The sequence below is a fragment of the Callorhinus ursinus genome, unplaced genomic scaffold (genome assembly GCF_003265705.2).
Source record: "Callorhinus ursinus isolate GAN/ISIS: 27379988/994484 unplaced genomic scaffold, GSC_fseal_2.0 scaffold4, whole genome shotgun sequence".
In the NCBI taxonomy this organism is placed as follows: domain Eukaryota; kingdom Metazoa; phylum Chordata; class Mammalia; order Carnivora; family Otariidae; genus Callorhinus; species Callorhinus ursinus.
The window spans coordinates 39,260,469-39,273,322 of record NW_027397066.1 but is presented as its reverse complement, the minus strand read 5'-3'; the positions used below and the strand labels follow the sequence as shown (position 1 = coordinate 39,273,322).

The window sequence follows — 12,854 nt, the reverse complement described above, 5'->3', positions numbered from 1 at the left end:
ACCCTTAATCCCAACAAATTACCTGTAAATGTGGCCATATCCCCTTCTTTCCCTTGACTTAGGGTGGAAGATGTGTCTCTGTTTCTATTTAAGATAATCATATCCTCCTTCATCTTTTTAAAGACTTCATTTTTAAAATCATCATTTCTATTTTGCATCATTAAGTTCTCCCTTTTTGCTGGATCATTCTCTTCAACAAACATGCCTTGATATCACTAACTTAAGCCCCCTTCTCTTGATTTTCCATCTCTCATCAACTATTGCTCATTATGGCTGGAATTCACAGTAAAACTCCTGACAGACTTTCATGCAGTCATTGGCCCCCCTTTTCCACTTCCCATCCTCTCCTCAACCGATTTTGGTTGAGCTCTCATCAAAGTCATCACAGATATAGCACAGATATGGCCAAGTCTTTGATGACTTCCATCTTGCCATATCGAATGGTGACTTTTCAGTTTCCGGTTTGTTGGAACACTTTCTAGTATTTCATCACTACATCTTTCTTGAAATACTTTCTTCACTTTTATCTTAGGATAACTAAAATAGTCTTGTTTTCCTCTTATTTCACCAACCTACCCATTTCTTTCTCTTTTCCTATCTCTTCCTTTTTTAGGCCACTGAATGCTTTAATGCTCCAGAGCTATTATGGACTGCAAGCTTTGTTTCCCCTCCAAATGCACATGTTGAAACTCTAACCTCCAACAGAATGTAATTAGAAGGTGAGGTCCTTGAGAAGTAATTAGATCATGAAGGTGGAAACCCCATAATGGGAATAATGTCCATATAGGAAGAGGAAGAGAGCTTGCTACCTCTTTCTGCCTTATGAGGTTACAAAAAGAAGATTGTTATCTATAAACCAGCAAGAATGTCTTCACCAGAACCTAACCATGCTATCAACCTGATCTCGGACTTCCAGCTCCCAGAACTATGAGAAATAAGTGTATATTATTTTAGTCACTCAGTCTACGGTAATTTGTTATAGCATCCCGAGCTAAGACAAGGACCCAATTCTTGGCTTTCTTATCTGTCTACAGTCATCTAATAATATGGTTTCAAATACATGTACATATTTGAACAAATATGAATATCAAGTATTGATATGAATATCATTATGAATATATTTGAACATAAAATATGAATATCATACATTTATTCATGACTTCCAAACTTATATCTCCAGCCCAGATTTTTCCCAATCACCACCCTTACCCACCGACTTTAAACATGTATATTTAACTTAGATGAGATGTCCATTTGAATGTGTAATAAACATCCTACTTTAATTGCCAAAGCAAAACTTGGTTCCTTACCCTCTCCCACTGATCAAATAATTGTGTGCCTCACAAGCTTTCCCCATCTCAGTAAAAATCAATATCCATTGGTTCACCAAACCTAGGAATCATCCTTAATTCCTCTCACATTTACTCAGTGATAATTTCTGTAGGATCTTCTTCCAAATTATCTCTAACCCAACCACCTCTCACCATCTTCATGCTATAATTCTAGTCTAAGCCATCATCATACCAGGTCTTCACTATTATATTGGTTTCCTAGGGCTGCCATAACAAAATACCATAAACTGGGTGGCTTGAACTGGGTGGCTTAAACAATTTTATTTTCTTACAGTTCTGGAAGCTAGAAGTCCAAGATCAAGGTGTGGGAAGGGTTGGTTCCCTCTGAAGGCTATGAGAGAATGCCTCTCACCTAGATTCTGGTGGTTGCTGGCAATCTCTGGCATTCCTTGGTTTGTAGAAGCATCACACAAATTTCTGCCTTCATCTTCACATAGTGTTCTCTTGGTGTGCATCCCTATCTCCAAATTTCCCCTTTTTATAGGGACACCAGCCATCTTAGGGCCCATCCTAATGACCTCATTTTAACTCAATTACCTTTGTAAAGACCTTATCTCCAAAAAGGTCATATTCTGATGTACCAGGGGTTAGGACTTCAACATATGAATTCGGGGGTGGGGGAAACATAATCCATAACAACTGTTAAAACAGTTTCCTATCTGGTCTTTTTGACTGCTCTCTTGTCCCCTTATTGTCTATTATCCACACAGTGAGATAGTTATCTTTCTAAAATGTAAATCAGACCATGTCACTCCCCCTGCCTTAAACCCTTCCCAGTGTAACAAGAATCAAATCTTCTCATCATGGCCTTTCAAGATCTAGTCCTGCCTCTTGGACTGCATCACCCTCTACTCTCCCATGGTTCACTGGGCTGCAGACATCTAGCCTTCCTTGTGTGCCTAAAATCCTCCAAGCTCATTTCTACCTCAGGGCATTTGGACTTGCTGCTTTTACAGTTAGAGTCACAAAACTACCTCCTTCTGGTCGTTAAAGTCTCTATTTAAGTACAACTTTGTCAAAGACCTTCCCTAACCATCTTGGCTACAGTGAAACTGCCCCTCTCAGTCAGCTATCATATAACCCTATTTTGTCACTTCTAAGTGCCCAGGATAATCTTATTTCTTTATATATTCTTTAGTGCAGTAGAATAAAAGTTCTATGAGGGCATGAACTGTCTGTCTTCCTCACCCTTGTGTTTTCATTTATTTTAGCATGGCATATATAGCAGCCACTCAATAAATATTTGCTCACTGACTAACCAGCCCCTTCTAGATGTTTCTTAGTAATCATATGTGCAGTTCTTTTAGGCGTTAGGACTACAATTTGTCTGGAACTAGAAATGTTAATTCATCTACTGAAGGTCAATGGCTTCTCACTGAGTCCTCCCAGATCTTAGACCACACATGAGTTCAACATTGTCATGTACTAAGCACCTGTATGTTTTATCAAATGGAAGATGAATCTTCTGCATATTGTCTGAAGAACATCCTCTTTGAATAGAGAAATTGGAAGCAAAGGAAACTCCAAACAGTTCTGTTTTGTCTTACTTCTTTACTAATATTATTTGCCACAGACAGAAATTTTCCCCTTTCCTTGTTCTTTCACATTATTTTGCATAGAAGCCATTTTTGTTTCCTACATTTCTCCTTTTTAAACAAATTCCTGTTCAGTCTATGACTAAGAATTTCCAGTAATTGCTACACTTTCATGCCTCTCTTTTGTGATAAAGTTTCCAGTTGCGAAGCTCTGGGATCCTAATGCAGTCTCATTTACTCTTTAGCTGATTCTTCATTTTCTTATTGCAGTCACTGTGATGGTAGCATCAGAATTTGGCATTTTATTTCTTTCATCTCTCTTGATCTGTACTTGCTTTAAGAGTCCCTGGATACAATATCATGTCAGCCTTTTTTTCCCCCAAACATTTTGAAATCTGATTCTTGAATTTCTAGGATACGTATCTGACTACCCTCTTCTCTTGCTTTTTTGGATCTTGGGATAACAGGATTGTTTACTTTCTGTAATTTCATCACTGGTAGCTAGCTCCCCATCATGTCCGGGAGATATGTTGAGGAAAGAGAAGATCTCTTCTTGCTATCTGCCATCCTGTCACTCACCAGTGAGTCTGCCATGTGACATGCTTTTCTGTGGCCAGTACCTGATTCCTATGTAGATGCCTGTGGACCTTTCTTTTTGTACCAGAGAAGTTTAGTAGAAAACGTGTGGTCTAGGGGTTTAAGGGACGAGCATTCTGGTCTGTTACCATCATTTACTACCTCTGTGACTTTAGATGAGTCATTCATCTGCTGTGAGTCACTGCTTTCTCTTCTATGAAATGGAATAAGAATTTCTGTTACATCTCACAGTTGGCAAGAAGACCACTTGAAATAATGTGTATAGAAATACTAGGAAAGCTATGAAGTAGAGCTCTTACACTGCGGTAAATCCAGGCTGCTGGTTTATTTTGCTTATTGTATTGCCTTTTTTTGGGGGGGGGCAACATTTAAAACTATGGATACCTTAAAAGGAATCCAGAACTCTAGCTTTCCCTGAACATTCAAAAGGTCAGGTCCTACCTGGCATCCCAACATGACAGCAATAAGCAGGAGTGGAGAAGTGGATGACCCTCCAGATGGGCAGAGCCTGTGATTTGACACACTCTGCTATGACTTCCATCTGGTCCCTTCACATATTCACTCTGTGATCACCCCATTCTCAAGTCTGTTCCCTGGGTGTGTTGAAGAGAATCCTTTACGAATACCAAGGGCAGAACACAATATTAAAAGTAAGAGGGTTGGGAAATCTAGTAGTATATTTAAAATAAGTTTAAAATCCCTCATTTTGGGTGTTATGCACAAACAATGAATCATGGAACACTACATCAAAAACTAATGATGTAATGTATGGTGATTAACATAACAATAAAAAATTTAAAGAAAAAAAATCCCTCATTTTGGGACGCCTGGGTGGTTCAGTCAGTTAAGTGTCTCCCTTCAGCTCAAGTCATGATCCCAGGGTCCTGGTGTTGAGTCCTGAGCCCTGCATAGGGCTCCCTGCTCAGCAGGGAGTCATTTCTCCCTCTCCCTTTGCCTGCTGCTCCCCCTGCTCGTGCTCACTCTATGTATTAAATAAATAAATAAATAAATAAATAAATAAATAAATAAAAGTAGTGTGTTGTGAGATTTGTAGAACAGCAATGATGCCATTATGTGATATTTCTTAGTGCAAATTTGGTCACCTTCAAACTACCTCCAAATCACTACTTAGCTGTGCTATTTCTGGAGTAAGACTTATAAAATAGGGTGGTTTCTATCACAGGTATTAATTATAAATATTAATTATCTTTTCTTAAAATGATAAATGTTAAATATAAGATGTTAAAGCAAAACCAGAAAGGATGAAAGAAAGGGAAACTTTATGCTCTTAAGATGAAGATAGACATCTCTAAACCTGGCTAGCTGAAATAAGTAAAAATGTGGCATTTTTGTGTCTAAACTGGGGTTCAAGCTGGCATATGTAAACCAAATTGACCAGTTCTTATGGCCAAGGACGGTGTGCCTTTAATTTTGTATAAGTTTTCCTGCATGTCGTCTAAGATGTATATGTAGCTGGGCTTTCTCTCTAGAGCTGATGGTTGAAGAATTCTACGTTGAAATCAGATTATCTCAATGTTCTCTGTAAAGTGTATCCATTATTAAAGTAGTAGTTTAGGCATGAAGCAAATTAGACTGTAAATGTGAATTTCAGACAAGGAAATGCCACCTGGAGCTAGAATGAAAGGAGAAAAATGTCTCTTAACGTCTTCCTCGGCCATTTTCACTGTGATTGGTGGATTTTCACTGGACTTCCTCTCTGCCTGCTTCATGCCTCCCAGAGCATGAGGGGTCTCTGCAGAAACTTCTTTAAGGATGTGCCATTTCTCTGTGCTGCTGCTTTGAGGTCTGACATCTCAGTTTGTAAAAGTCCCCCTTACGCTGAAGACTTTCAGTGGGTATACTTGGCTTTTTTTCTTTGTCGCTCAAAACTCTTCGTTGAAAAGCCCATATGAACATAGCTTGTTCCTATGTATTTCTCCACGGGGGTAATATGAACTGAGATTAGACTCGTGTGGCATTCACGTAGCTCTAAATTTTCTTTCCTCTTTTTGCTTCCACCAATACGGGGTTGTCTCTGCAGTTATTTCTGACTCATTCTTTCCAGCATGTGTTTAACATGCCCATATACCATTGATACACTGTTCCCTCACTTTACATGTCCATTTCAAGTAACAGGTTCTGGTTTTTCCTGGTTTTTGCCAGACTTGGAGAAAAAGACATTGAAAGAGACTTTATTTTTTCCATCACATTCATAAAAAGGAAAAGAACAATATCCTCACTGATTACAAAAATTATGTGAATTTCCTGCATACTCTTTTGGTTGGTTTGTTTTTGGTGGATGTTAATGCCATAGGGACAGTAGCTTGTGTAGCAATAAACTACTAGATACAAGTTAATAACATTTAGTACTTTTATTTTTCACTGTTAGAATTAGATTAAGCACAATCTAGTAATTAAGTCTGAAATCTGTTATTTCATCTTGTTACAAATAACTTGCAGTGTTCAACTGTTTGAAACATTGCTTGTGATTTAAGCAAATGGATGAATATTTGTTAGAAGCAAAATTTAGTAGTTCTGAATCCAGGTCAAGAAGCTATTAAATAGGCAGAAATTTAAAATAAATTGTTGCTTGATTTCAGATGCCTTAAATAATAGAATCTCAAGTGAATATTGAATTTCTCAAATGGTCATGCACTTACTTCTGTAGATGAAAAAATGGAAGTAACAAGGGAAGGAGGGAAGGAAGGGTGGAAGTGGAAGGGAGAAAAAGGAGGAAGTGAAGGTGAGGGGGGAGGAGGGGGAAGAAAGAAGGAAGGGAGGGAGAGAGAAAAGGGGGAGAGAGAGAAGAAAGGAAGAAAGAAAGAAACAAAGAAAGAAGAAAGAAAGAAAAAGAAAGAAAGAAAGAAAGAAAGAAAGAAAGAAAGAAGAAAGAAAGAAAAAGAAACAAAGAAAGAAACAAAGAAAGAAGAAAGAAAGAAAAAGAAAGAAAAAGAAAGAAAGAAAGAAAGAAAGAAAGAAAGAAAGAAAGAAAGAAAAAGGAAGGAAGGAAGGAAGGAAGGAAGGAAGGAAGGAAGGGAGAGAAATAAGAAAGAAAAGACATGTTCTTTGAATGATGGCTTTATTTAATGAAAAATGATTCTTCTGTAATATCATCTTGTAATGCTCATGAGATTGCAATTCCTGCATTTTACTATGATTGTTTCTTTAAATGTTCATCTTCACTCAATTCTAAAGTTTGTGTGGATGGGAATCATGTCTTTCTTGCTTGTCATAATCCCTGCACAATGTTTGGCACGGAGCAGTTGCTATAAATCTGTAACTAGCTGTATGTATCTATACATCTATAGCAAATATCTATGTTTATATCTACATCCAAAGAATGGCATCAATTCCTGTTCATATAGTCCTAAAATTATTATTTTTTACATTGGCAAAACGATAGAATGCATGGACCATGTAGAGCAGTCTTCCAGTTGTGTACTCCAAGAATTCGGCAATGCCATAAACAGGTTGAACGCTGACCTTGGCCATTTTCCTAACTCTCCTGAAATCTCAGGCTTTTGAATCCTTGCCATGCATGAGAACACAATGAAGAAAAGCATGCCAAGGAAAGAAGGAATATAGTTTTTGTCTGAGACTCCCTAGGGAGCTCTTAAAAATATGGATTCTCAGTCCCCAGCCCAAAACTTTCAATTGACACGGGGTGATGCCCAGAAAATTGGTATTTAAATGCTTCAGCCTGGGTTGAAAAACAACTGTTCAGTGGGACAAATCAACCTACTCTAGTTGGGCAAGCTCCCAAGTGGGGAGAGTGGTGGCATGGCTCAGTTAACGCTTCCACCGTATAAGGGAACGTCCACGAGGAAAGCCCCACCAGCACTGCAGTCCTCTACATGTCCACTCCTTTGCTCCTGGCCCACTCTGGCCCTCCAGAGTGGACTGGGACTGGGAATGGAAGAGAAGGTGGAAGGACTGATGGAGAATAGACCTTGCCTAGGTGGCTGGATTTGGCCATTAGTACATGTTTTGAAACAACATGCATTGAGCCACCATTAAACAAATACTTGTTGAGAACCCACTGCATTCTAGTCCCTAGGCCCGTGAATGCAGCAGTGAACAAGACCAACCAAGGCCCTGGTCTCATGGAACTTACATTCTGGGTGCAAGGCAGAGAACAGACGAACAGATGTGCCAATGTCATTGATATCAATGAGATGAAAATCAAAGCAGGGTCAAGAGTAGAGAGTGATGGGGACAGAAAAAAGCCTAGACTGGGTGGCCAAGGAGGGCAGCTGTGAGGAGGTGGTGTTTGAGCTGAGACCTCAGAGAAGAGAAGGAGTTGAGGCAGGAACCATATGGGAGCTGAGAGAACAAAAAGAGAAAGTCCTTGGGGTTGGAATGGAGCAGGTCAGCTCAGAGGCCACGAAGAGTCTACAGTGTATCTCAAGCGTGATTCAAAGTCCCTGGAGAATTATGAGCAGGAGATGGACTCAATCTAATTTTGTTTTTAAAAAGATTCCTCTGCTGCTGTGAGGAAAATGGGCTCGGGGTGCTAAGAGTAGAAGAAGGGCCACCAGCTGGGAGGCCACTGCAGTCATCCAAGTACATGACAGTGGTTTATATTAAAACAGCTTGTGGAAGAGGGAGAAACAACAAGATTCAGGGTACATTTGAAAGTGGAGGGGTGAAGACCTGCCGAGGAAGATGATGTTAGGATAAGAGAAAGAGACGATTCAACTCCGTCACATGGTTATAAGTACTAAATATCTGTAACATGAATCCTGAATGCTTAGAACACAAAGACGTGGGAAGCACTAAAAAATCTTAGCTATCATTAAACATAAAAGTGAGTTTGTTGAATGGATAATTAGGTATTTAAGTTTGCAGCCCAGTGGGGAGGGTGGAGATGCACGTTTGGGAGTTACCAGGACTTGGTGGCATTTAAAACCACTGGTCTGGATGAACTCTTTAAGGGGATGAATATGGAACAAGAAGACTGACAGTAGAGCCCTGGGTCACTTCGACATAGACTTGAGAGCAGAGAAGAAGAGGAGACCGGAGGAAAAATAAGAAGAAAGGAGGGGCGCCTGGTGGCTCGGTCGGTTAAGCGTCTGCCTTCGGCTCAGGTCATGGTCCCAGGGTCCTGGGCTCGAGCCCCACATCGGGCTCCCTGTTCAGTGGGGAGTCTGCTTCTCCCTCTGCCTGCCGCTTCCCTGCTTGTGTGTGTGCTTTCTCTGACAAATAAATAAATAAAATCTTTAAAAATAAATGAAAAGAAAGGAGAATAAAAAGTCAAGGCTAAGACATTCCTCCAAGAAGGAGTAAATGCCTCAGAGAAATGGCGAGTTTTCAGGGGAACCTTTTGAAAAATTTCAAGCCAAAGGCTTAAAAAGGTGACCCATGACTTCCAGTGGTCAGTCTCAGACTGCATTGTTTTTGAACACTTGCTGGGATTATTCTAGTCAATCCATCTAAAAACACTTCACTCACTTAACTCTCAGGACTCTCCTTGTGCCAGAATTTCCTCTCTCTTCTTCATGTCTTTTATTATTTTTCCCACTCAATGAAGCAAGTAACCCCCCTGCCCGCCTTTCAAACCGAAACAAGTTTTATTTTCCAGAGTAGCCCCATTCTAGAAGCATGAGCTTTGCTTTCCACAAAAATACCTATTTACGAATTGCTCAGGCCATTTTAGAAATGCCTCTTACATAAATACGTTGGGTGTGGAAAGAGCCATTATTTACATAAATATTTTTAAAATTACTTGTAAATTTCAAAATTTAACTTTGAGTTTAAGATGCCAATAGCTCTTGAATTTGTTCTTTTAGGAGAGAGAACGCTGCTGTCTGGAAAGTGGTGTTTGGCATCAACAACCTAGACCACCCGTCAACGTTCATGCAGACGCGCCTCGTGAGGACCATCATCCTGCACCCTCGCTATAGCAGAGCCGTGGTCGACTATGACATCAGCATCGTGGAGCTGAGTGAAGACATCAATGAAACCAGCTACGTCCGGCCGGTCTGCTTGCCCAGCTCAGAGCAGGCCTTGCAACCCGACACGTACTGCTATATCACAGGCTGGGGGCACATGGGCAACAAAAGTAAGTCAGGAGCCTCGGGAGGGAGCACTTGCCTTTCCGTTTGTACCTGAAAACCACTGTGTTACCTCCCAGGCTTGGGCAACAGTTTCCTGTTTTCACTTCTAGAAGTGTAGCCACAAAGGGCAAAGAGTAGGGGTATGTCTCACACTCCCCTCCACACACATGGTACTCACATCTGCCACGCTCAGAGGCAGCCTCAAAACTCCTTCTCCACACCTCGGATTCTCTCGTCGGGTGAGCCCCTCACTACCCATGTTATGGAGCCGCCCGGCAAGGGAAGGTCTATCCGTCATGCTGCTTCAGACCGTCTCTACGAGTGATGCGCACCCTGCAGGCAGAGTCCTTCGGAGCCTCTCTCTTGAGCGGCTAGGCTGTTCCAGTCAAGCTGCACGCACGGTCCCATTTCCAATTCTGTGTTATGATTTGGTCTTGTCAACATCTATAACAGCCTGAAAGTCCGTCCGAAAAGAAAACTGATTTGCTATTTGCCTATTTAAATTGATTAAAATAGTTTGGCTCCCTAGGTGATTTAAACATACAAAACATATGAACATTAAAGAATTTGTACTCTTTACTCCCCGTCCCCATAATGGACCCTCTCCTTTTGTTTGACCTTTTAAAAGTGTAGAATAAGACTGTATTCAATGAGATATTTTCTCTAACATTAAGTGCTGGCCTCTCTGACTCTATCAAGAGTAAAGCCGTGGCTCTCAGGAATGGTGCTGTATGTGGGTGTCCCGGTATCTACCTTAGCAACTGCCAATTCGAAGGACAGGTTTTTGTTTTTTGTCTTCTTTTTCTTAAAATTCAGTCAGATAAGTTTTGGGCTGAGTTTCTTTTCTATATGATCAATTGACAACAGAAAGAAAAAGCCAAAAGACAGAAATGAGTCAATGACTTCTGAAAAGCTCCCATGCAAGACCTCCAAAGGCAGTGCTGGACATACGTCACCATTCCTGTGGACCTTGGTTTTTCAAAGCTATAATTAGTACTGTGATGTGATATAACAGAATATACTTTATATCGCCCCTACTTGTATCATTTCTACAATATCCACATCAAACTCAGAGCAATCATGCAGCATCTCACATACCACCTATATGGTGTAGCATGAAGGGGGGGGGTCTGAATTCAGTTAGAAGGCTCTGATTGACCCTGACTTCCTAGCTTACTATAACACGGAAAAAAAAATAATAGCAACTGTCTAATTCTCAGGATTATTTTAACGACTAAAGACAGTAGGCCCAGAAAATGCTGACTGCAGGTCCAGGCCTACCACTAGTACCCAATAAATGTTAGTGATGGTTCTTATTACCATTTTGGCAACTCACTGAAACTGTTTCCATCACATTGATTTTGCAGACGTGATTCTTTCTTCCCATAAGCTACCCTGTACGTATATATACACACTGCTTCACCATCACTGTCTAAAAGGGGAACAATGTGTATAATTTTGTAGGTCTAAACAACAAAAGATTATGCTTCAAGAAATCCATTATTATTCCGTGAGAACTTACAAACAGAAGTTGCATCTTCCCTCTGCTGACAGTAAGGGATGGCTTTGTCCCTTTTGACATCTGTCATCCTTTCAAGGATTAAATGTTCTTACCTCCGGTAATGGCCATGGTAGCCTATGGGGAGACATTGTCTTTAAACCTAAGATAGAGTACCCCTTCCCCTGTTAGACCCGACGGGCATGCTGGTCTAACCCTCCATCTGGGGCAGTGCTCTGGCTTGATTATTTTTCTTTTCCTCAAAGTAGCCGTTGTTCTTGTGGAAGCATATATTAAGAGGGGAAAAGCACGAGGCAAGTTACCTAATCAAGTTACTGATCCAGTTTCTCATTAATAAAATAAAGGAGTTGGACTAGATGATCGCTGTTAACACTTCTGACTGCAAATTCTGATGCCAAACAAGCCTTGTCTTTGAAGTGGCATTTTAAGTAAAGAATATGCTTCCCTGGGAATAGAGATATAATAATTTCATATACAGCTGGCCTCATTTTTGAGTCATTTTGCCCTCTTAGATATGTGGTTTCTTCTTCTTTTTTTAAAAACCCCAGTGCCTTTTAAGCTGCAAGAGGGAGAGGTCCGCATCATCCCCCTGGAGCAGTGCCAGTCCTACTTCGACATGAAGACCATCACGGCGCGGATGATATGCGCGGGCTATGAGTCTGGCACCGTCGACTCGTGCATGGTAAATTGCTCTCCGCGTACCGAGGACAGCCAGTGCCGCGTCAGCTGCATTGGGGCCCTATATACTCATTATTATTCCCGTGTGGCCCTTTGGGAATATTCTTCGGAGATTGCTTATTAACCGATGTTCAATTATTCACAATATGTACTTTCTCCGGTACCCAAGCGATCCCCTTCTCCCCTCCATGCCCTTCGCTCCGGTTGCCTTCAGCTTTCGCATCTCCTGCCTGGGGAGCCACACCCTGGCTCAGCGACAGGAAGAAAAGCTGCTGTCCGGAGTTGTGGTGCCAGACTGCGTGGGTCGAACACTAGCTCTGTGTACGAACGTGGCACACACCCGTGCCTGTCTCACCACCTCCAAGATGGACAGTATAGTAATTCTTAGCAACTCATAGGGATCTCATGAGGATCAAATGAGCTAATCCAAGGGAAAGTGTTTAGAGGAGCATCAATAGACGTAATTACTATTTTTCTCCAACATGACCAGGGGGGCAAGACCATCTATATAATTCCAAGTTTGACGTCCTTACAGGGCAGGAGTATGTGTAAATTCCCACCATGAATTCACATACTTACTTCTTTATTTTCTAGGGTATCGATCCCTCCCTTTGTGTTCGGTATGTTTGTGTTCAGAGGCCGTGCAGAATACACGTAATCTCTGATCTTTCCAGATGTAGCCAATATTGATGTTTATAAAGCCATAGTTTCTCACTGCTAATCATATGTGGGGGCAAGAACTGCAACACTTAAGCTGAAATGTCAAGAATGAAAATCTCCATGCAAATGAGATAGAACAGAGGCTGCAGATACCTTACTGTAAATAATTCTGATGTGCTATTTTCCATCCACGTACACTAACTGAAAAAGTCCTAAGAACTGTTAAGAAATGCAGCAAAATGCAGCAAGTTGCCAGTGTCTTTTACTAAATGCACTCATTCACAAAGCAAGAATCTTGAAAATAGAGAGTTATTCTGGAGTATTTTTCTGAAGTACTGTTTGAGTGGAGAAAAAAAAAAATCTTTGCACGTTCCATTTTGGGTACTTTCAACATTTATAAAATGGCTTGAAGTTAAAGAATGAGAACAATTACGAGAGAATTCGTTCTGATACACTA

At 40.8% G+C, this 12,854-nt stretch overlaps 1 protein-coding gene across 9 annotated transcripts in view; it reads left to right on the top strand.

The window, feature by feature from the left end:
• Positions 1-12,854, top strand: part of CORIN (corin, serine peptidase) — a 239,852-nt gene that overhangs the window by 226,243 nt on the left and 755 nt on the right. For all 9 annotated transcript variants that reach the window (XM_073891620.1, XM_025887485.2, XM_073891619.1 and 6 more), the window contains 2 exons: positions 9,274-9,545; positions 11,608-11,741. In XM_073891620.1, coding sequence (XP_073747721.1) covers positions 9,274-9,545; positions 11,608-11,741 — 406 coding nt within the window. The remainder of the gene's footprint in view (positions 1-9,273; positions 9,546-11,607; positions 11,742-12,854) is intronic.